This window comes from Balaenoptera acutorostrata, chromosome 11 (genome assembly GCF_949987535.1).
Source record: "Balaenoptera acutorostrata chromosome 11, mBalAcu1.1, whole genome shotgun sequence".
NCBI lineage: Eukaryota > Metazoa > Chordata > Mammalia > Artiodactyla > Balaenopteridae > Balaenoptera > Balaenoptera acutorostrata.
This window is the reverse complement of record NC_080074.1, coordinates 25,456,614-25,481,299: the sequence shown is the minus strand read 5'-3', so window position 1 is coordinate 25,481,299 and position 24,686 is coordinate 25,456,614. Positions and strand designations below refer to the sequence as shown.

General features: G+C 34.4%; 1 protein-coding gene across 4 annotated transcripts in view; it reads right to left on the bottom strand.

Annotated features, from left to right (window-relative positions):
- The window catches only part of CDK17 (cyclin dependent kinase 17), a 119,172-nt gene that overhangs the window by 8,899 nt on the left and 85,587 nt on the right, over positions 1-24,686 (bottom strand). For all 4 annotated transcript variants that reach the window (XM_007165854.2, XM_057556381.1, XM_057556382.1 and 1 more), the window contains 6 exons: positions 10,924-10,980; positions 9,815-9,929; positions 8,927-9,021; positions 8,538-8,600; positions 6,158-6,281; positions 1,572-1,692 (listed from right to left, as the gene is read on the bottom strand). In XM_007165854.2, coding sequence (XP_007165916.1) covers positions 1,572-1,692; positions 6,158-6,281; positions 8,538-8,600; positions 8,927-9,021; positions 9,815-9,929; positions 10,924-10,980 — 575 coding nt within the window. The remainder of the gene's footprint in view (positions 1-1,571; positions 1,693-6,157; positions 6,282-8,537; positions 8,601-8,926; positions 9,022-9,814; positions 9,930-10,923; positions 10,981-24,686) is intronic.

The following is a 24,686-nucleotide window of genomic DNA, read 5'->3' as shown; positions in this document are numbered from 1 at the left end:
GAGAGAGTTAAGAGAAGGAAGAGAACTGGATAGAGGCTCACTAAATAGATACTGTCTTCTAGGATCTGTGTGAATACATATGAGTTTAAGACAGTCCTTCTTTTAAAGGGCTCACAATCTAGCAATTATATATATAATTTAATTTTATATTTTAAAATGTTATATAGAAGATTAAATAATGGAGCCACTATGGAAAACAGTATGGTGGTTACTCAAAAAAAATGTAAAATAGAATTACCATATGATCCAGCAATTCTACTTCTAAGTATATAAAAGAATTGAAAGCAGTGACTCAAAGAGATACTTGTATCTACAACATGGGTGAACCTTGAAGACATTTCTGCTAAGTAAAATAAACCAGTCACAAAAAAACAAATACAATACGATTTCACTCATGAGATACTTAGAAAAGTCAAATTCACAGACACAGAAAGGAGAATGGTGGAGGCAGAGGGCAATGGGGAGTTACTATTTAATAAGTACACAGCTTCAGTTTGCAAGATGGAAAAATTCTGTAGACTGATGGTGGTGACGCTTGCACAGCAATGTAAATGTACTTAATGCCAGAGAACTGTACACATAAAATGGTTAAAGTGGTAAATCTGGTTGTATATATTTTTCTACAATTTAAAAAAGTTTAAAAAAGAAAGAAATGTTACATAATACAAAAATTAATTATATAAATGTTCAACCCAAGACAAAACAGAAGTATGTGATTTATCACTATACGAAGAGTGCAAGCAATAAGTATAACCACAGTTCAGAGGAAGGAATTACCATGGGAGGCTAGGTTATATTCAGGAAGGATTTATGAAAAACTATGTTTTGAAGGCCCTAGGCACAGGCCCCAGTTATAGAAAAAGAGCAGGCATTCCAGATGGGTGAACTAGTATGAACACAAGAGCAAAGGTGGGAAAGCCCAGGCTATTTATGAAATATAGTGAGTAGTCACTTGGCTAAAAGGAAACGTTTGTGGAGAATAGTCTGAAATAAACTGAAAAAGGTAGTTTAGAGACATTTTATGGAGATCATTAAGTATCAGATTGAAGAATTGTACCTTATTCTATAGGTAATAAATGGGGAAGCAGCAAACATGTTTAAATAAAGGAGTGTCATGATCAAAGTGCTATGTGAGGAAGATGCCTACAGTATTTTTTCAATATTATTTTTAGATCAACTTAAAGCAAGTGGGTTTTGGTGAATATTAAATGATGATAAAAATAAATTTTGTTTTAAATTACTATGTACCAGACACTCTTCGAAGTGCTTTATATACATTAGCTCATTTGGGCTTAACATTATCCACAGAACAGCCTTTTAAAGTAGTTATTGTTACTATTCCCATTTCCTTAAATGAGGAAACTGAGGCACAGGCCAATAATTTCAATAAGGTTATTGTATAGCTATAAGTGGTTGAATTGGTATTTAAACCTAGGTGATCTTACTTGCCAGAACTCTTAATCGTTGCTTATATTTTGTCTCCTTAAAGCCAAATATCTATTGGTATGCCCTGTGTTAATGGCTACATTCTTTCAAAATTATAAATGGCAGTAACATCTGCATATATTTACCACATGTCAATCTGTGTTGAGTACTCTGAGGAACCGAGAAGCACATCAGGCGGCCGGTACCACAGTGTGACAACTTCATTTGAGTAGGTCTTTGTGGGAACTGACTTGGCTCTGGCTAGTCCTTCACAGGGAAAAGAAAACAATTAAGAAATAGCTAGAATGCATTTCCCAGTCCATATTCTCACCATGACTCCAGTCACAAGGATGCCTGAGATGGCTACTCTATGCCTTTTTGAGGCTTAACAAAATTAGGTTTATGAATTTTTTTTTGAGTGTGAGTGGTCTTGGGTCAGCAAATCCTATTATTTATTAAACTAAATAATAATAATTCCACATTCAGAGACCATGCTTACTTTTATGAGTGAATGCACCTGGTACAGTATCTGGGCTAATCTAAACTTAAGATACCCTCCTTCTATCCATGAATTATTATGCCAAAATTACTTCCTACTTGAATTTAAATTAATGCAAAACAGGCCAATGACATTAAGATAAACAATTTTACTTCTTAAAGCTATAGGCTTTTGTCACCTTTTAACCTGCTTCCAACTTACATTTGCTATGCCAATTCTTACCAAAAACCATGAAGTTACTGGTTCATGATCCTGTTAAGTTTTATTGACAATTCCCTTGTAGAAGTTTATATTTAGAGTAAGTTTCCTTGGAATAAACTACAATGTCATTCTGTACTTTCTAAGTTTTAAGTTACACGGTTAATTTTAAAATAAGGTGAACCTCACTGTCTTTGGATATTATTAATTGCTATAGATGACGTAAAACATGAACCATTCCTTTGCCAATTTAATATGAAATTCACTGATTATCTAGAAATAAAGGCAAGAGTTCACAACTTTATCTCTTGAGCCACTGGCGTAAGAGAGTTGCTTTTATTACCTCTACGCCTCCAAATTCTGATCACCTAAAGAAGTAACTTTAAAAGATATATGAAGAAATATAAATTTACTTTAACAGTTTATTTCAAACAACAAGGAATAATTAATTTTTAGGCTGTGATTTCTGTTGTGTGTAACTACTGTATCTGATTAAAATATTAAATAAGAAAAATGTAATAAAAGGATGATTCAATACTTTGTTAAACTGGATAAGGTCACCCAAATGAAGCCAGAAATTTAAAAAATTAGGCAGTACTCATACTATTTTCATTAAGTATAAGGGCTAAAGGATGCAACTGAAACAATGTTGACACTGTTTTATTACAGGTTTTACTCTACCGTCCCAACTTGGTAAAATAAATTCAACCAATTTTGGTAATTAGCAAATGGAAGCAGCTTTCTGATTTCTCTTGCTGATATAATACCCGGTTATATGGGGCAAAGGACAAGGCTGCAAGTTTGCTAATGCTATACATACAACATCAAAGCAATTGCAGCTATAGTTTCCTCAGTAACTTATACTCCACCTCCTGACAGAATTCTAAACTATGATGCTTGCTCAAACAGGCTTCTGATTCAGTTCACAATTAGATCTGCAATTTTGGCATGAAATGAAATACACAGTAATTTCTTCCAAACCAAATTAATTGTGATATGGTATTATTATATAAACCATTTTCTATTATTAATGAAAATGTCTATTTATATTAATACTTCCCTGATCACAGGAAAAGCAGGTCATAGAGATCAAGAACAATTTATTGTAAAATACTCAGTTATATGACTCTCCCTTACTTGTGTCCGAAGTATACTTACTATGAAACCAATACAAAAATAAATAACTAAAAGCAATAGAGACAAAGTTCATTGTACTATCTCATGGAATAATTAGATTTTCCTGTTGGCCTGTGGACAGATAAAATTTGCTTGGCTTGGTTTGTAGAGGTAAAAAGCAAAATTTAAAGGACTCATAGTATTCCCCCACCAAAAGTACATTTTTGATGGCTTTTGCCATTCTTTTTGCATATCTTATAACCAAGCAGGGTTTCTCCATCACTGTCATTCATTTGGGGATTAAGGAATAAGGAGCAGTAAATGCAGCCTGGCCAAAAAAATTTAAAAGAGGGGCAGGGAAAGAGAGAGAGAGAATAACAATTACTAGGAAAATAACATAAACTATGCCCTAGAGACTCTATGTAAGCATATGGAAATGACTTATAATTTCTCATTTAGACTCATGTGACCTACCCAATTCCTTTTAAATAGCAACCTACCTTTCAAACAAATGGAAAAGTGTTAAATGAATAAAAGTATGGGAATTTTCAGAACAAATTCACCACTTAATAACAGTGAATTTTTAATCTGTTACTAACAGAGTAATACTTGAAACGCTAATGTTTATCACATTAATGAAATATTCCAAAAGTAAAACAACTATAATCACTTACGAAAAATGATAAATACTAACTATGAAAAACTGCATGGGCTTTTAAAAACTAACTTCTGTTACAGTACTCAAAATCTCAGAATGTGGAATATTAAAAAAACACAAAAAAACAAAGTTACTATATGGAGTTCCTTCAACATAAAAATGTTTACTCCCTAGAAGCAAAAAACATGTAATTTTATTTCACCTTTCTAGTCCCTTATAACTGGATTAGCTAAAGAGAGACAGACAGACAGCTACTAATTAAATTATTAAGCATATAAATAAATACAAAGCATGGTGGCAGGGACTTCCCTGGTGGTGCAGTGGTTAAGAATCCGCCTGCTAATGCAGGGGACATGGGTTTGATCCCTGGTCCAGGAAGATCCCACATGCTCCAGAGCAACTAAGCCCATGCACCACAACTACTGAGCCTGTGCTCTAGGAGCCCGTGAGCCACAACTACTGAAGCCCATGCTCCTAGGGCCCGCGCTCTGCAACAAGAGAAGCCACCGCAATGAGAAGCCCGTGCGCCACAACCAAGAGTAGCCCCTGCTCGCTGCAACTAGAGAAAACCCGCGCAGCAATGAAGACCCAACGCAGTCAAATGAATAAATTAAATAAATAAATAAATAAAACTATTTTTTAAAAAAAGCATGGTGGCAGGCATATTAAAGGAATCCCTTTCAGTAATGACACTTAAACTCTTTAGTCTCAGGACCCCTTTTAGGCTCTTAAAAATTATTGAGTATCCAAAGAGCTTTTATTTATGTAGATTATATTTACTGACATTCACATATTAGAAAAACAGAAACATCTAAAACTTCTTCCTTAAAAACACCATTTATATGTTAACATGAGTATTTTTATGAAAAATATTTTTTCCAAAATAAAATAAAAATTAGTATGAATGGCCTTGTTTTACATTTTTGTAGTCTATTTTAATAGAAGACAGTTGGATTCTCATATCTACTTTTGCATTCAATCTATTGTGATGTTACTCTGACTGAAGTTATATATAAAGAGAATCAGGTTTCACACGGATGCGAAATTGGAAAGAAGAGCATTTTAATAGCCTTTCTGATAATTGTGCATATACTTTTTTGATACTACATCAAAATTAGAAAATATTTAGCTTCTTAAAGATTATATGGTAACTTGAAACTATATCAATCAACTTCTAATACTTTAGCTACATTAAAATTCACTGGTCTATCCTGCACTTTAAATGGATATTTTACCTATGCATGATTCTGTAATACCATGCATTGGTCATCTGGAAAATACTGGTTCTCTAGGCTATTCAGATATTACAAATGTTTACACATTTCTTTAGCATATCAAAAAAAATCATATTTGTTAACGTCACCACTGATCTCACCAGAAAAGTCTTCAAGTACTGGGAAGCTATCAAATTCAAAACGGCAGATCCAAATTTCCAATATCTAATTTTTGCTTGAAAACTCAAATTTTACTATGGTCAAGAAATACTTTCACAGTTGTTTTCCTTGAAATGATAGGCTCACTTCATTCATTTTTTAAGAAAGCATCTGCCAAATACCTAAGTCTGAGTAACCACAGTTTGTCTACTGGCCATTTTTTTCAAGTAAAAATGATACTTCTTAAAATAAAAAGGTGGTGGGGTGGGCTAGTTCAGTTTGCACTCATATAATTACACAAGCACTTTTCCTTGAAATAACCATAGTATTTCTGTGTGCAGCAAATGTGTTTTATGTGTATTTCCCATTTCATCACACAAAATACTAAAAAGACACCTACTCAAAAATGGAGATTTAATAAAATTTAATAAATTTTACTGCTTCATCTGATACCTCAAAAAGTGTTTTCCTACAAGTGTATAGTGGTGAAGAATACAATGGCTACTAAGTATAGTTTGATGCGAGTGCCTTGATTTATACTAAGGGTACCAGTAGCTTTATCCCTTCTTACTTTTGGATAATCAATGTAAATATTAACACAGTTAAGAGGGCAAGTAAACTTTTAGTATAATTTTGAGAATATATTATACTTTTGGAGATCCCCCGAAAGGGTCTCAGGACGCTTAGGGGGTCTATGGACCATACCTGAGAACCAATGCCTTTTAGCATTCACTAATATAACTCACCACCAAAATTTTCAAATATTTTATTCCATGAGCTACAGAGAACACTTCCAAACCCACAAAAAAGCAATCATACAGTGTCAACGGTTGTTCTTTTAAACTTAAACACCTGGAACTATTTATAAATATCTCATACATTCCATACCAAAATCTGCTAGCTTTAATTCTCCTTTTTCATTAATGAGGAGGTTCTGTGGTTTTAAGTCTCGGTGTAACACCTTTCTTCTGTGGCAATATGCCAAACCACGTAGAATTTGGTATAAAAACAGCTACGGAAACAAAAAACAGAAATTAGTCTTACAGATAATAAGATATACTTTGGTATAAGTTATGGTAAACAGAAAAGCAACTGGCCTAGAAGAGTAAGAGAAAAAAAAAAAGGAAACACATCCTTTTCCTTACATACCTGTTGTCTGAATTTTACAATTTATTATTCTATTTGAAGCATCTACCTATTTTTTTAGAGTGAACAAAGCGAAATGAAACTTCGTCTTCGTAGCAATAGTTCACTTGTTACTGAAAATGACTTTAAATAAATGTACCTCATAAATTTACAGGCCTACTAATTAGGCTTACAGTTTAATTATGAAATTCTGACAAAACAAACAACCTTCTACCATTACCCCACCCTACTCCCCTCCAAAAAACCTGATGTGGGACAACGTCTTTAAAATAAGGCAATGGAATTGGTGGTTTTATGAACATTCTGAGATGTCAAACAGAATGGTGTTGCATAGCTCTGGCAAATTATGTGCTATAAAAATAACCTAAAATAACCTAAACCAGCTTCTATCACCCACCTTCTGGGTACTTTACTTTCAGCACCTCCTACTCAGCCTTCAAAATCTGCTATGATTCAGAAAAGGGAACTGGCACTGTAGAGCTCTGAATGGCTCTTTGAGAAAAGCAATTCCTATAAGGCTAATGGGAGACTTTTTGTTGTGGATTTTGGTGGAAAAAAGAATATGAAACACAGGAGGTCTTTGATTCTTTGTCGTTAACAAAGAAGAGGATTCAGGACTGTACCCTTGGTTTTCTTGAAGGTGAAAAATAGCATTAGAACTTCAAGAATAAACCAAGGCAGCAGGTGAACAATGGGCCTGAAGAAATTCTAATTAGCAGAGTTTCTACACTCTACATATTCATGTGTTTTGAAAACTCTTTAATTACTACTTCCAAATAGTCCCGTTACTTTTTATGTTTGAAAAAATATAAGAGGCTAGTTAAACAGAGAATAAAATACTCTACAACTTAAGCCAGGAATGTAAACCTGGCTTAAGACATATAAACTTCTCAAATCTTTGTCAAATTATGATGATTAAGGACAATTTTCTTTCCAAATTACTGCTAATATGAAAGCAGGAAAATATAAAAGCCACAAACAAAAATAAACACAAATGAGATTCAGAACACCTTGCAAAACAAAATGTGAAATATGATGAAAACAATTCTCATAGAAAATATATGGAAAGAGACTTAAAGTCCTATTCTAAAATTCTTCCCAATGTGTTATCCATATGTTTTGAACTGTCTTTTACTAAAAGAAACTGGCTCTCCTTTATACCAAACTTAACTGTTTTTAAAAGTATATAAGTTTAAAGTTACTATCTACAGAGTTGGAACTGTCTCAAAAATACAGCTGGGACAGCCTATTTCCAGAACAGTTTCTCACAAACTGTTGACTAAGTTTGGATAAATAAATCTTTGCTAAATTTGGAGTATATCAGGTCAAAGAAACCTACTGTAAGAACACAACTGTATCAAAGGTTTTTATTTGATTTTACTTTTACTCTTGGGTTTCATCTGGCACTATTATACCAAACTTTTCTAGCATTACTTGCATCTTTAGATATTTTTCAGGTAAGAAAACATATGTTACTTTTCCTCCTGACAGTACAGAATGGTATTTCCAGTCTAGTATTCATAATACCTATGCAGGTTCCTGGCCTTACTCATTAGATTAGTACCTTGAAAAGTCGTTTTATAATTAAATACCATTCTAAATACTTTAGGGGAGTTTGCCATGTAAAGGAGGCCCTTTGCAGAATGCACTAATCATTTTCATTGATCTTAAACATTTGGATTTTGATAAAATAGGCATGTTGTTTTCTTTTTAAGCAGAATATACCTGTAAATGTATTCTATATATATCTAAGAGAATCAATGTTATAATGTGAAAGGAAATTGTCAAAAGTTTTTGTTTTTGTTTTTGTTTTTTTGGAGCAGAGAAAGGTTTATTGCAGAGCCAAGCAGGGAGAATGGGTAGCTCACGCTCAAAAACCTCAAACTCCTCAAAAGTACTTTTTAAAACTTTTAAAATGAAGTAGTTCTATAAAAAGGTCTGATTCTAAGAAATACTACAGTGTAGTAAACAGAAGTTCTGAGTAAATATGTTCAGGACAATAACCTATTTAAAATGCCTAACAGAAAATTCTGAAGCGTATTTCATATGTAATGTAGTTCATCTATGCTTAAGTGTTTGTCTGTACTTTAAATAAAATTTAAAATGACACACTAAAGCATACCTTAACATTGTGCATACTCATGATGTTTCCACAGTCATCCATGTACTGTTTTAGATCTTTATCCTGAAAAAATACAGCACTTTACTATGTGATACATAGTTTTGAGAAGGCATGACTGATTTACTTAACAGCGTTTAGTTTAAAAAAAATTTTTTTTTTAAATTGAAGTATAGTTGATTTACAATGTTGTGTTAGTGCCTGGTGTAAAGCAAAGTGACTCAGTTATAAATACATATATATACATATTCTTTTTCAGAAAAGTAAGTTGTTTTTTGAGGAAAGATACTGAATGCACCACACATAATTTAATTAAATACTAATAACAATAATGTTCCCGGGGCTGTTAAAAAATCCAATTTGCTATGTTTTATCATTTAGTAAATGCTTACCAGATACTCAAAGACCAGAGTCAAAGATTTATCTGTGTGAACAATGTCATGTAACGTTACTATATTTGCATGTTTTAGATCCTTTAATAGTGAAACTGCAAAACAGAAAAGAAAGCCAATTACTCAATCTGTGGTAGCCAGTCTTTTTAAAAAAAATCCTAAGTTTAACATATGAATGATTGAGTTTAGGAGTCTCTTAAATTTAAAACAATAATCCACCAAAGGGATTTGTAGTAGATATTTTAATAGAATCAATTTTTTAATTTTCTTTTATGGTTCTGGGTTTGATATTTTCAATACTTAAATTATCCTCAATATTACATTAATACTCTCCATGACATCTCTTTTTCTCAAATGTTAACTTATTGAGACTTCTAGGATTAATTTAGACATAAAGTCCAAGGTACCCTTTTTCCTCCAAATTGCTTGTCAGTTGCCTCAAACTATTTTCTGGATAATCTTTTTAAAAAAATCATACCATTATATAAATATATTTACATCCTGTATATACTATTTATAGTTAGCTTTCCCCCATGCATCAATATGTAACATTTCCCAATGTCAAATATTTGTCTGTGACAACAATCTTTAATGACTTCATAGTACTTCATTATAAGCTGTACAATAATATATCTAACTAATTCCTTTTATTAAATATTTCAGCTTTAGTTATTGCTTCCCCCCCCACCCCAGGGCCTTGTTTTATTGTATTCTTTCTCCTCAATGAGATGCCATAAGCTGTAGTGGCATATATTTTCCAGTCATGTACTATTTCTATATCTGAGCTCCTTGTACTTACAAAAAATGAACTCATTATATAGCTTTGGTTTTAAAATATTCTATATAAATTTCATTAATACATTCTGCTCACAAAAGTACAAATTATACCTTCTCTTATTGCTGTGCACGGTGCACCTTCTTCATGTTCCAACCGGATCTCTTTCAATGCCACCAAATTCTCTGTCAATTTACTTCTTCCTTTATATACTGTTGCATATGTACCCTACAAAATATATTTTTGAAAGACACATCAAAAATATCATGAGTCTATCTATATCATCTATACAATAAAAAGCCCTAACTAAATTTCTAATTTCTAAGCATGTGTGAAATTCCATCTTGCAAGGAAAACCCCACCATGATTAATCTTAGTTTTCCTATAGCTAAGAAGACTTTCAGTTCCATACGCACAGCTTCCCTACTCTTACAACCCTACAGAGTGCTTCAAAGGTATGAAAACATAGGGAGAATATTTAATTTACTTTTTGTACTTTGTATTAGATTAATAACTGAATCAATAGATTTAGAATCAAAGGTACTTTAACTGCAATGGTATGTGGAGATTGAGGAAATTAATTAAGCATAGTAAGTGAAAACTGAAAATTTAACTAACATTTTGTGAAATTTTACCCGTTTTCAGACTTTTCAGAATCTTTGTATGCAAGAGCTCTCCTTTAAAAAACAAATATATTCTATAGATTTCTTCTATCATTGCCAGGATAGTCCTCAAACTCCCTTAAGGCCTCCCTAGTAACTAATTCTATTATTTTCTTCTCACTTTCTCACTCTGGGAGGTAGACCATTTCAAAATTAGTCAGTACTAGTAGTAACTTCAATAAAACCAAGGTCTTATGGGTCAAGAATTTCCTTAACCTTTAATGAGATGTGTCTTTAACCCTAATGATAGTATTTTGATTTTTCACAAGTTTGAACACATGCAATTTCCTACATGACAGCACAGACAAAGAATACCAGGAAGCTAACTAACAAATTAAATGTCTATTTTGTTACCAAGAAAGCACAATATTTTATGCTTCAATGGCAGGTTATATGGCTATTTAAAAAATACATTTCTTCTCACACTGATGGGATGATTTCAAGAATTAAAGGGTTTTTCCTTCTAACATTCTGTTGCCTTTTCAGAACAAGATATAATCTTTTAGATGATGAACAAGAAAAAAATGCACCTTACATGTTTGAAATAAGTATTAACTTACCTCTCCAAGCTTTTCCAATTTGATGTAGGTTTCCATTTTTCCAAACCCAATTTCTGACTGAAAGCAAACAATTATAAATTTAGTATTCTTAAAATTTCAATTCATCACTGCCTCAATTTCTGAAACTCTCCTGCTCTGAAGAGTCTCTTGGAATAGAAAAATCTGATTATAATTAAATTGTTGAACACCTGTCAAATTTTAAAATAAAATTTTAAAACTGGAACATTCAAAGGTTCAAAAATATCAAAGTTCACAATTAAAATTGTCAACCCATCTTTTACATAGATCGATTAACATTCTGCTATGCGGACTTACTTAATGGCGCAGTGGTTAAGAATCCACCTGCCAATGCAGGAGACACGGGTTCGATCCCTGGTCAGAGAAGATCCCACATGCTGCAGAGCAACTAAGCCTGTGTGCCACAACTACTGAGCCTGTGCTCTAGAGCCCACAAGCCACAACTACTGAGCCCGCATGCTGCAACTACTGAAGCCCGCGCACCTAGAGCCCATGCTCCGCAACAAGAGAAGCTACCACAGTGAGAAGCCCACGCACCACAACGAAGAGTAGCCCCCACTCGCCGCAACTAGAGAAAGCCTGCATACAGCAATGAAGACCCAACACAGCCAAAAATAAATAAAAACAAACAAAAAACATTCTGCTATTATCAAAACTACAATGATGTATCTATCACCTAACACTGGTCAGAATGGGCATCATCAAAAAATGTACAAACAATAAATGCTGGAGAAGGTGTGGAGAAAAGGGAACCCTTTTGCACTGTTGGTGGGAATGTAAATTGATACAGCCACTATGGAAAACAGTATGGAGGTTCCTTAAAAAACTAAAAATAGAATTCATATAATCCAGCAATCCCACCACTGGGCATATACCCAGAGAAAACCATAATTCAAAATGATACACGTACCACAATGTTCACAGCAGCATTATTTACAATAGCCAGGACATGGAAGCAACCAAAATGTCCATCAACAGAGGAATGGGTAAAGAAGATGCGCTACATACACACAATGGAATATTACTCAGCCATAAAAAGGAACGAAACTGGTCATTTGTAGAGATGTGGATGGACCTAGAGAGTGTCATACAGAGTGAAATAAGTCAGAAAGAGAAAAACAAATATTGTATATTAACGCATATATGTGGAATCTAGAAAAATGGTACACATGAACCAGTTTGCAAGGCGGAAATAGAGACACAGATGTAGAGAACACCGTATGGACACCAAGCGGGGAAAGGGGGCCAGGGGTGGGGGATGAATTGGGAAATTGGGATTGACATATATACACTAATATGTATAAAACAGATAACTAATAAGAACCTGTTGTATAAAAATAAAATAAAAAAGAAAGAGAAAAACCAATATCATATATTAATGCATATATGTGGAATATAGAAAAATGGTATAGATTACCTTATTTGCAAAGCAGAAATAGAGACAGAGACGTAGAGAACAAATGTATGGATACCAAGGGGAAAAGGGGTGGGGTGGGAAGAAATGAGAGATTGGGATTGATACATATACACTACTGATACTATGTATAAAATAGACAACTGAGGGGACCATACTGTATAGCACAGGGAACTCTACTTAATGCACTGTGGTGTCCTAAATGGGAGGGAAATCCAAAAGGGAGGGGAATATACGTATATGTATGGCTGATTCACTCTGCTGTGCAGTAGAAACTAACACAACATTGTAAAGCAACTATACTCCAATAAAAATTAACTAGAAAATATTCTGCTATGAAAAAATTTTGTCCTATTTTAAGACCCTGAGATTTTAAGATACCACAGATATTTTAAGATACTAAAGAATTTTATAAAAGGTAACTACATGATTTTCTTTTTAACAAAACTGCAAAATAAATAATTTTCCTACATATTTTCCTTCACCAATCTTTGTGTTCCCTAGGAAGGCCTGCAAAAAACAAAATACTATTTATTTCAGGTTTTCCCACCAAAATATAATAAAAAAGACAACTGCAAGTCACACTCTATTCTGAATCAGGAAATGGCTAACACAGAAGAAGCAATATAAATCTAAATCAGTCCCCTCCATCCCCAAAAAAGGGGTTTAAAAGTGAGTTCTTAAAACCATTGCTTTTAAACCTTGAGATTGTTTGCCTACTTTCTATGGAGTCAATAAATGAGATAGATGGAATACTCAAATATGTAACGGAAACCCAGCATTTAAAAACTAAAAACAAACAGAACAAAAAACTCTAACACAAAAGATTTAGGAAAAAAAGAAAAAACCAAGTGATAAAAATTTAGGGATTGAGAGAGCAGAAATGGGGGGGGGGAAGTTAAACAGAGGAGAAGAATAAGAATTTTCTTAAACTGCTTTCTAGTAACCCTTTGTAGATAGTGCAAAAGGCAATAATAATCTAAAAATTCACTTCTCACTTTAGAGTGATACTAATGCCCTTAAATAAATAGCCAGTGAAAGGAATAATGTTCTTTTATATATAACCTCAGCTCTCAAAGGTGTATAAATAAGGCTGGATCATTAAATACTATGTTTTAGTCAAATTCTGGAGGTTCAAATACACAATTTTTTCTGGAGGTGTTGAATAAAATAAAAATGATACTTGACAATTTGACTTAACATCTCTCACCACTTGGAACAAAAGGATAAACTGCCCCAAACTGAATGGCCAGAAGTAGCAGAGGCCTCTCAAAGGAACTGTTTCTATCCTTTTGTTACAAGGATATGTAACAATTTAAAAGCCATGCAGGGACTTCCCTGGTGGTGCAGTGGTTAAGAATCCACCTGCCAATGCAGGGGACACAGGTTCGAGCCCTGGTCCGGGAAGATCCCACATGCTGCAGAGCAACTAAGCCCGTGCGCCACAACTACTGAGGCTGTGCTCTACTGAGCCCTCGTGCCACAACTTCTGAAGCCCGCATGCCTAGAGCCTGTGCTCCACAACGAGAAGCCACCGCAATAAAAAGCACACATACCGCAACAAAGAGTAGCCCCCAGCTCACCGCAACTAGAGAAAGCCCGTGTGCAGCAACGAAGACCCAACACAGCCAAAAATAAATAAATAAAATAAATACATTAAAAATAAAATAAAAGCCATGAGGAAAACTGCATATCTAATAGTACTTAATTCAATTTTGGTAAACTAATAAAAACTGTGGTCACAGGTGGTATTATTGAATGAATGAAAAATTGCTTCTTTCTGCACTCTTAAAGACTTTTTTCTATATATGGTATTTTCAAAAAAAATTTATTTAAAAAAGTGAGATTTTGGAACCATCATGCACCATCCACCCATGTACTATCTTATATATGACTCACAGACATTAAGTCCTTGCTTTCTATTATCAATAATTATACAGAATAATAAGGTAAAACTACCCTAGACAACACTTGCTAAATATAAATGGAGTTTTTTATTTTAATATGGAAAATGTGGCAAACAGCCCACCATCTGGTACATGAGAACCTGATTCTGAATAGCCTTTTGACTTTGCATGTTTTTATAGTCTATTTACATATTGTCTTAACACTTAAAAAAAGGCTAATTACCAAGGTCACACAAACTATGATAGAATGTGTTTATTTTCTTATACCTATCTCTAGAATTCAGGTGATTAAATTCACAAACATGAAACTGTTCTGCCATGAATTTTAAGTCTCATATCACATTTCTTTATGAAGGAAAAAGAACTATATTTAAAGAATAAATGGAAACTAGTATGAACAAAATAATAAATGTCCCCCCCCAAAATATAATAAAAATGTCATCATATGTAACAATAAGAAGCACATAGAAAAATATAACTACAAGCTAGGAACTTTTTTTTTTTTTTTTTTTTTGGGCTATGTTGCGTGGCTTGTGGGATCTTAGTTCCCTGACCAGGAATTGAACCTGTGCCCTCAGCAGTGAAAGTGCAGAGTTCTAACCACTGGACCACCAGGGAATTCCTGGGAACTTTTTCTTATCAGGAGTTGGGATATTTTCTTATTCATTCTTTTACCTTAAGTGAATAAATACTAGCATGCCCTTAAAAGATCAAGTACACTTTGGTCCAATGGTGACTATGAAAAAAATGCTGAGGTTTGCTTTAAAGAGTGTATAAATGAACTATAAATTCAAGATTATAAAGATAAAAATGTTGTAGAGATTTACTGTATCATATAAAGTATACAAGGAATAAACTGTGAGATGCATCAAAAATTAACATTACAAAGAGTCACTCTTCAAAGAATGAAACTTAGTGAGATTATTAAAATATGCTGAAAGTCTGCTTTTTAAAAAGAAGGTAAATACTGGAATTATCTGCCACAACCCAATTCAGAGTAAAGTGTACCCACCTCACAACATTTTAATGATTCCCAACCTTTAGGATTTAATAATTACATCCAAATATTACTTACTGAATCTTTATATGGAATTTCTATAAAATTTTGCTTGCATTTTTATCTGCTGAACATGACAAGATTAACAATAGATATAATGACTAGCTTGTTGACACGCTCTCCTACGGAAATTATTCAGAGGACAGAGGACAAAGCTCACTTATTCAATATTTACCAAGCACAATGCTAGGTACTGGGGATATAGTGAAGAAGACAGATATGATTCCTGCTTTCAAAAGTTCACAATCTAGACTGAGTTCCATCCTAGATTACTTTAGAATATTTTTAAAGTCTCATAAAAACAGAAATAACAGCTAAAGGAATGGAACAGTAAGCTTTGTATTTTAATACAACATAAACATTTCCTTAATTCTGCTTTTCAAACAAAGATAATTTTTTTCTCATACTTCATTGCTCTAAGAGAATACTTGGCTTTTTGGAAAACCAAGCAAATTCCTGTTCAATCAGCTCTTGTACCATAAGCACATGAAAATTAAACAAAAATATAATTTATAATAGCCAGATTCCTATAATTCAGGGTAACTTGTAAGTAGCATCGAGTATTATGGGATATTTCTTGATTACTTTGGCTCTGGCAATATAATCACTCTATCAAAGTTATAAAGATGTATTAACATGCTGGCAATGCAGTTCTAATTGAGCTTCAAAACAACTGAAATACGTGCAAAAGTTCTATAGATGCCATTCTAAAAGTGAATGTGTATATAAGAAACACTGGGGGCAAAGGGAGATTTTTCAAACATCCATTTCCCTCCTTGTGAGATTTACCGAGTTACTGTTACTGACAGAAATGTGTTCTTAGATATGTGGGGGGCAGAAAAGAGACTGAGAATCTCTATTCTACTTGATCATTTGTCTTACAAAAGTGTGCTGTCATCATGATGATACTACCTTAACCCTGTCCATAATATGCCAAAGGTAAATTAAGTTGTGGGTGGACTTTGAACCTCACTTCCACACCACATAATATATTTATTATTTCTGAGAGACATCAGGACTTGATACCCTATTTTCTCACCTGTTCTAGCAACAAGGACTACATATGATATATATTGGTAAAGTCATGAATGAGGAATCCAAAACTCATTGTTTAGGAAGAGGCAGATTCTTAAAATGTGTATAACTTAAACTTCAATAAAATGAGACAAACTTTCATATATAGCCTTAGTCTACTAAAGCTGCACTTAACACTCTTACAAAACTTCCACGGGGCATGTCATCATTGTAAGTGCAACAATGCCCTAACCAATCACTATCTGCCTATGGGCTTTCCCACTAGTTTAATGTTTAACTCAGTATGTTAAGAGTTAGAATATTCCATTTCTTATCAACTATAAATGAATATTAAATAACACTTCACCAATCTAATAACCAATATCTTTAACATGAGATAGAATGACTAAATGTAATGTGGTGTTCTGGATGGGATCCTGGGGAAAAAAAGATATTAGTGGAAAACTAGGGAAATTTGAACAAAGTATGGAGTTTAGTTAATAGTAATGTACCAATATTGGTTTCCTTAGTTGTGAAAAATGTACTAAAGTAATGTAAAATGTTAATAACAGGGGTAACTGAGTATGCGGTACATGGGAACTCTCTATATGATTTTTAAATTTTTCTGTAAATCTATAACTACTCTAAAATAAAAAACTTATTTAAATAAAAAGTCAACAGAAAGGATTCAGCAAGAGAGGGAGACTGACTATCCATGAGTGTATAGGAATAACAAATATTCTAAGCATCCTGAGGAGATGGGATAGGAAGAAGGACAATTCCTCACTATTAAAGAAAGGAAAGAGGAGAATTAGTGTAATTCAGAAAATGAGAGGGTTTCTGGTTAGTGGCTTCTCTCTTCTTTGTCATGCAGTGGGAGAGGTCATCTGCTTAGAGAGGGGAAGAATTAACCAGAGAAATACAATACAATAGGGTAGCCGAGCGATACTGAGAATCCAACTGAGGCTGATGATCATAAATTCATAGAAGAACCAATCAGCCCTATTGTATCTCTTTCTCTACCAGAAATGAACTCTCTGACTTGTTTCTTATTTCCCACTCAAACAAAGGATTTATGTTATTTTTACTACCCTACTTATAATACACTGCTATTGAAAAAAACAACAACAAAGTTTTATCCTTTTAGAAAGACAAAATTTTATATTTTGTCTTGAAAAATGTTTTTTTTTTAGATAAAGAGTATATCATCCATGGAAACATGAGCTCTAACAAATGTGAAGAATATTTTTCTTTTCCCATCTCCTTTCCATGCATTCCCTAATCCTTCCCCTTCACATATAAACCTAGGGTATTGAAGAATAATTTTCTAATATATTTCAAAGAAACCATGGCTTTAGTAAAGGTAGATAAATAATGAAGGATGAATCAATAGAAACCAAAACAGAGCTGGCATGATTAATCTGAAATCTATAAGCCATTTCAGATCAAAAAGCAAGGGAGGTAGATAGGAACACTCAACACAATAAAAACTCCAGTCACTTAACATTCATTAGAGGGCACTGTTTTCCTTAATTTCATGTACACTGAAAAAGACAGGTCTTAGATGATAGCTTTGGTGATTAAACCATACCTTTAGTCCCAATCTGAAATATTTACTAACTCCAAAACTTATCTTAATTACCAATCTTTAATAAAAATTGATAACCAAAGAATACTTGCAAGCTGGTAATTAAATGACAAAGTTATTTGAATAAAAATGTCTTGGGGCTTCCCTGGTGGCGCAGTGGTTGAGAATCTGCCTGCTAATGCAGGGGACACGGGTTCGAGCCCTGGTCTGGGAAGATCCCACATGCCACGGAGCAGCTGGGCCCGTGAGCCACAATTGCTGAGCCTGCGCGTCTGGAGCCTGTGCCCCGCGACGGGAGGGGCCGCGATAGAGAAAGGCCCGCGCACCGCGATGAAGAGCGGTCCCCGCACCGCGATGAAGAGTGGCCCCCGCTTGCCGCAACTGGAGAAAGCCCTCGCACGAACCGAAGACCCAACACAGCCAAAAATAAATAAATAAATAAATAAATAAATAAGAAAATCCTCTAAAAAAAAAAAAAAAAAAAAAATGTCTTAAGCAGTGATGCAAAACTATGATGATCATAAACCTATACCAAAGTCAAGTTGGTATTACACTTTAACCTTGTTGTATAATGGTGAATGTCAAATAACTACCCATCCTTCTAGAGCCAGCTTAAGCACTATCACCTCTGTAAGCCTGTGATGTGCAAAGACATTTTACTTGCTGTCTCTTTAATTGTCTCATAGCACTTTATATATACTTCTACCATAGAACTAAAGTCATCCAAAACAGATCCTCACATACACAATCAACTCAATTTATGTCAAAGGTGACACTGCAATGGGGAAAGCTATCCTTTCAATAAGCAGTGCTGGGTCAACTGCTACAGGTTGGGAGAAGATATTTGCAAGACACGTAACTGACAAAGGTCCTTTATACAAAATGTATGAAGAATTCCTAACAAACCAGTAAGAAAAAGGCAGAAAGTCCAAGAGTAAAGAGATAATAGACTTGAACACCTAATTCAAAGAAGAGGATATCGAACAGTCAGCTCTACCCACCACCAGAGCCTCCCATCAAGCCTCTTAGATAGCCTCAACCACCAGAGGGCAGACAACAGAAGCAAGAAAAACTACAATCCTGCAGCCTGTGGACCAAAAACCACAGTTACAGAAAGACAGAGAAGATGAAAAGGCAGAGGGCTATGTACCAGATGAAGGAACAAGAAAAAACCCCAGAAAAACAACTAAATGAAGTGGAGATAGGCAACCTTCCAGAAAAAGAATTCAGAATAATGATAGTGAAGATGATCCAGGACCTCGGAATAAGAATGGAGGCAAAGATTGAGAAGATGCAAGAAATGATTAACAAAGACCTAGAAGAATTAAAGAACAAACAAACAGAGATGACCAATACAATAACTGAAATGAAAACTACACTAGAAGGAATCAATAGCAGAATAACGGAGGCAGAAGAACGGATAAGTGACCTGGAAGACAGAATGGTGGAATTCACTGCTGCGGAACAGACTAAAGAAAAAAGAATAAAAAGAAATGAAGACAGCCTAAGAGACCTCTGGGACAACATTAAACGCAACAACATTCGCATTATAGGGGTCCCAGAAGGAGAAGAGAGAGAGAAAGGACCAGAGAAAATATTTGAAGAGATTATAGTCGAAAACTTCCCTAACATGGGAAAGGAAATAGCCACCCAAGTCCAGGAAGCGCAGAGAGTCCCATACAGAATAAACCCAAGGAGAAACACGCCGAGACACATAGTAATCAAAGTGGCAAAAATTAAAGACAAAGAAAAATTAATGAAAGCAGCAAGGGAAAAACGACAAATAACATACAAGGGAACTCCCATAAGGTTAACAGCTGATTTCTCAGCAGAAACTCTGCAAGCCAGAAGGGAGTGGCATGAAATACTTAAAGTGATGAAAGGGAAGAACCTACAACCAAGATTACTCTACCCAGCAAGGATCTCATTTAGATTTGATGGAGAAATCAAAAGCTTTACAGACAAGCAAAAGCTAAGAGAATTCAGCACCACCAAACCAGCTCTACAACAAATGCTAAAGGAACTTCTCTAAGTGGGAAACACAAGAGAAGAAAAGGACCTACAAAAACAAACCCAAAACAATTAAGAAAATGGTCATAGGAACATACATATCGATAATTACCTTAAACGTGAATGGATTAAATGCCCCAACCAAAAGACATAGACTGGCTGAATGGATACAAAAACAAGACCCATATATATGCTGTCTACAAGAGACCCACTTCAGACCTAGGGACACATACAGACTGAAAGTGAGGGGATGGAAAAAGATATTCCATGCAAATGGAAATCAAAAGAAAGCTGGAGTAGCTATACTCATATCAGATAAAAGAGACTTTAAAATAAAGAATGTTACAAGAGACAAGGAAGGACACTACATAATGATCCAGGGATCAATCCAAAAAGAAGATATAACAATTATAAATATATATGCACCCAACATAGGAGCACCTCAATACATAAGGCAACTGCTAACAGCTATAAAAGAGGAAATCGACAGTAACACAATAATAGTGGGGGACTTTAACACCTCACTTACACCAATGGACAGATCATCCAAAATGAAAATAAATAAGGAAACAGAAGCTTTAAATGACACAATAGACCAGATAGATTTAATTGATATATATAGGACATTCCATCCAAAAACGGCAGATTACATGTTCTTCTCAAGTGCGCACGGAACATTCTCCAGGATAGATCACATCTTGGGTCACAAATCAAGCCTCAGTAAATTTAAGAAAATTGAAATCATATCAAGCATCTTTTCTGACCACAACGCTATGAGATTAGAAATGAATTACAGGGAAAAAAACGTAAAAAAGACAAACACATGGAGGCTAAACAATACGTTACTAAATAACCAAGAGATCACTGAAGAAATCAAACAGGAAATAAAAAAATACCTAGAGACAAATAACAATGAAAACACGATGACGCAAAACCTATGGGATGCAGCAAAAGCGGTTCTAAGAGGGAAGTTTATAGCTATACAAGCCTACCTAAAGAAACAAGAAAAATCTCAAGTAAACAATCTAACCTTACACCTAAAGAAACTAGAGAAAGAAGAACAAACAAAACCCAAAGTTAGCAGAAGGAAAGAAATCATAAAGATCAGAGCAGAAATAAATGAAATAGAAACAAAGAAGACAATAGCAAAGATCAATAAAACTAAAAGTTGGTTCTTTGAGAAGATAAACAAAATTGATAAACCATTAGCCAGACTCATCAAGAAAAAGAGGGAGAGGACTCAAATCAATAAAATCAGAAATGAAAAAGGAGAAGTTACAACAGACACCGCAGAAATACAAAACATCCTAAGAGACTACTACAAGCAACTTTATGCCAATAAAATGGACAACCTGGAAGAAATGGACAAATTCTTAGAAAGGTATAACCTTCCAAGACTGAACCAGGAAGAAACAGAAAATATCAACAGACCAATCACAAGTAATGAAATTGAAACTGTGATTAAAAATCTTCCAACAAACAAAAGTCCAGGACCAGATGGCTTCACAGGTGAATTCTATCAAACATTTAGAGAAGAGCTAACACCCATCCTTCTCAAACTCTTCCAAAAAATTGCAGAGGAAGGAACTCTCCCAAACTCATTCTATGAGGCCACCATCACCCTGATACCAAAACCAGACAAAGACACTACAAAAAAAGAAAATTACAGACCAATATCACTGATGAATATAGATGCAAAAATCCTCAACAAAATACTAGCAAACAGAATCCAACAGCACATTAAAAGGATCATACACCACAATCAAGTGGGATTTATCCCAGGGATGCAAGGATTCTTCAATATACGCATATCAATCAATGTGATACACCATATTAACAAATTGAAGAATAAAAACCATATGATCATCTCAATAGATGCAGAAAAAGCTTTTGACAAAATTCAACACCCATTTATGATAAAAACTCTCCAGAAAGTGGGTATAGAGGGAACCTACCTCAACATAATAAAGGCCATATATGACAAACCCACAGCAAACACCATTCTCAATGGTGAAAAACTGAAAGCATTTCCTCTAAGATCAGGAACGAGACAAGGATGTCCACTCTCACCACTATTATTCAACATAGTTCTGGAAGTCCTAGCCACGGCAATCAGAGAAGAAAAAGAAATAAAAGGAATACAAATTGGAAAAGAAGAAGTAAAACTGTCACTGTTTGCGGATGACATGATACTATACATAGAGAATCCTAAAACTGCCACCAGAAAACTGCTAGAGCTAATTAATGAATATGGTAAAGTTGCAGGTTACAAAATTAATGCACAGAAATCTCTTGCATTCCTATACACTAATGATGAAAAATCTGAAAGTGAAATTATGGAAACACTCCCATTTACCACTGCAACAAAAAGAATAAAATACCTAGGAATAAACCTACCTAGGGAGACAAAAGACCTGTATGCAGAAAACTATAAGACACTGATGAAAGAAATTAAAGATGATACCAACAGATGGAGAGATATACCATGTTCTTGGATTGGAAGAATCAACATTGTGAAAATGAGTATACTACCCAAAGCAATCTACAGATTCAATGCAATCCCTATCAAATTACCAATGGCATTTTTTACGGAGCTAGAACAAATCATCTTAAAATTTGTATGGAGACACAAAAGACCCCGAATAGCCAAAGCAGTCTTGAGGCAAAAAAATGGAGCTGGAGGAATCAGACTCCCTGACTTCAGACTATACTACAAAGCTACAGTAATGAAGACAATATGGTACTGGCACAAAAACAGAAACATAGATCAATGGAACAAGACAGAAAGCCCAGAGATTAACCCACGCACCTATGGTCAATTAATCTATGACAAAGGAGACAAAGATATACAATGGAGAAAAGACAGTCTCTTCAATAAGTGGTGCTGGGAAAACTGGACAGCTACATGTAAAAGAATGAAATTAGAATACTCCCTAACACCATACACAAAAATAAACTCAAAATGGATTAGAGACCTAAATATAAGACTGGACACTATAAAACTCTTAGAGGAAAACATAGGAAGAACACTCTTTGACATAAATCACAGCAAGATCTTTTTTGATCCACCTCCTAGAGGAATGGAAATAAAAACAAAAATAAACAAGTGGGACCTAATGAAACTTCAAAGCTTTTGCACAGCAAAGGAAACCATAAACAAGATGAAAAGACAACCCTCAGAATGGGAGAAAATATTTGCAAATGAATCAACATTTGCAACATTTGCAAATCAACATCAACATCAACAAAGGATTAATCTCCAAAATATATAAACAGCTCATTCAGCTCAATATCAAAGAAACAAACACCCCAATCCAAAAATGGGCAGAAGACCTAAATAGACATTTCTCCAAAGAAGACATACAGACGGCCACGAAGCACATGAAAAGATGCTCAACATCACTAATTATTAGAGAAATGCAAATCAAAACTACAATGAGGTATCACCTCACTCCTGTTAGAATGGGCATCATCAGAAAATCTACAAACAACAAATGCTGGAGAGGGTGTGGAGAAAAGGGAACCCTCTTGCACTGTTGGTGGGAATGTAAATTGATACAGCCACTATGGAGAACAATATGGAGGTTCCTTAAAAAACTAAAAATAGAATTACCATATGACCCAGCAATCCCACTACTGGGCATATACCCAGAGAAAACCGTAATTCAAAAAGACACATGCACCCGAATGTTCATTGCAGCACTATTTACAATAGCCAGGTCATGGAAGCAACCTAAATGCCCATCAACAGACGAATGGATAAAGAAGTGGTGGTACATATATACAATGGAATATTACTCAGCCATAAAAAGCAACGAAATTGAGTCATTTGTTGAGACGTGGATGGATCTAGAGACTGTCATACAGAGTGAAGTAAGTCAGAAAGAGAAAAACAAATATCGTGTATTAATGCATGTATGTGGAACCTAGAAAAATGGTACAGATGAGCCAGTTTGCAGGGCAGAAGTTGAGACACAGATGTAGAGAATGGACATATGGACACCAAGGGGGGAAAACTGCGGTGAGGTGGGGATGGTGGTGTGCTGAATTGGGCGATTGGGATTGACATGTATACACTGATGTGTATAAAACTGATGCCTAATAAGAACCTGCAGTATAAAAACAAAACAAAACAAAAAAACAAACAAAACAACTAATACTAAACTTTCATTGGGTTATTTGTATGGAAATATGTTAATATAAATGTTTCAGACATTACATGAAATTTCTAAAAATCTTATATTTGTATTTGTGTGGAAATATGTTAATATAAATGTTTCAGACATTACATGAAATTTCTAAAAATCTTATATTTGTATTTGTATGGAAATATGTATGGAAATATGTTAATATAAATGTTTCAGACATTACAGGAAACTTCTAAAAATCTTATATGTTCTGGTATAATGTTATAAGTAATAATCCTAGTTATTACTTTAAAATGTATATCTCAGAAATAACTAATTTTCTTGTCAACTGCATTATTATGAACTTTCATCAAATCTTTAACCATGGTCATTTTTAAGTCTTTTGTCATTTACAGGCAGTTCTGGGTGTACTCTGATGATTTTGCAAATATGTTCCTATAAAAGGGTTTCATCTTCAAGAAATTCATGGAAAAGACTCTGACAAGTACAGGTTTCTGGTAACTGACTGTACTGCTGAACTGAATGAATAAGCATTTTCAGAACTCTAATGAAAATCTGATGAACTCATAAAAGTGCTAACAAAAGATCAAGATGAAAAAAAAATAAT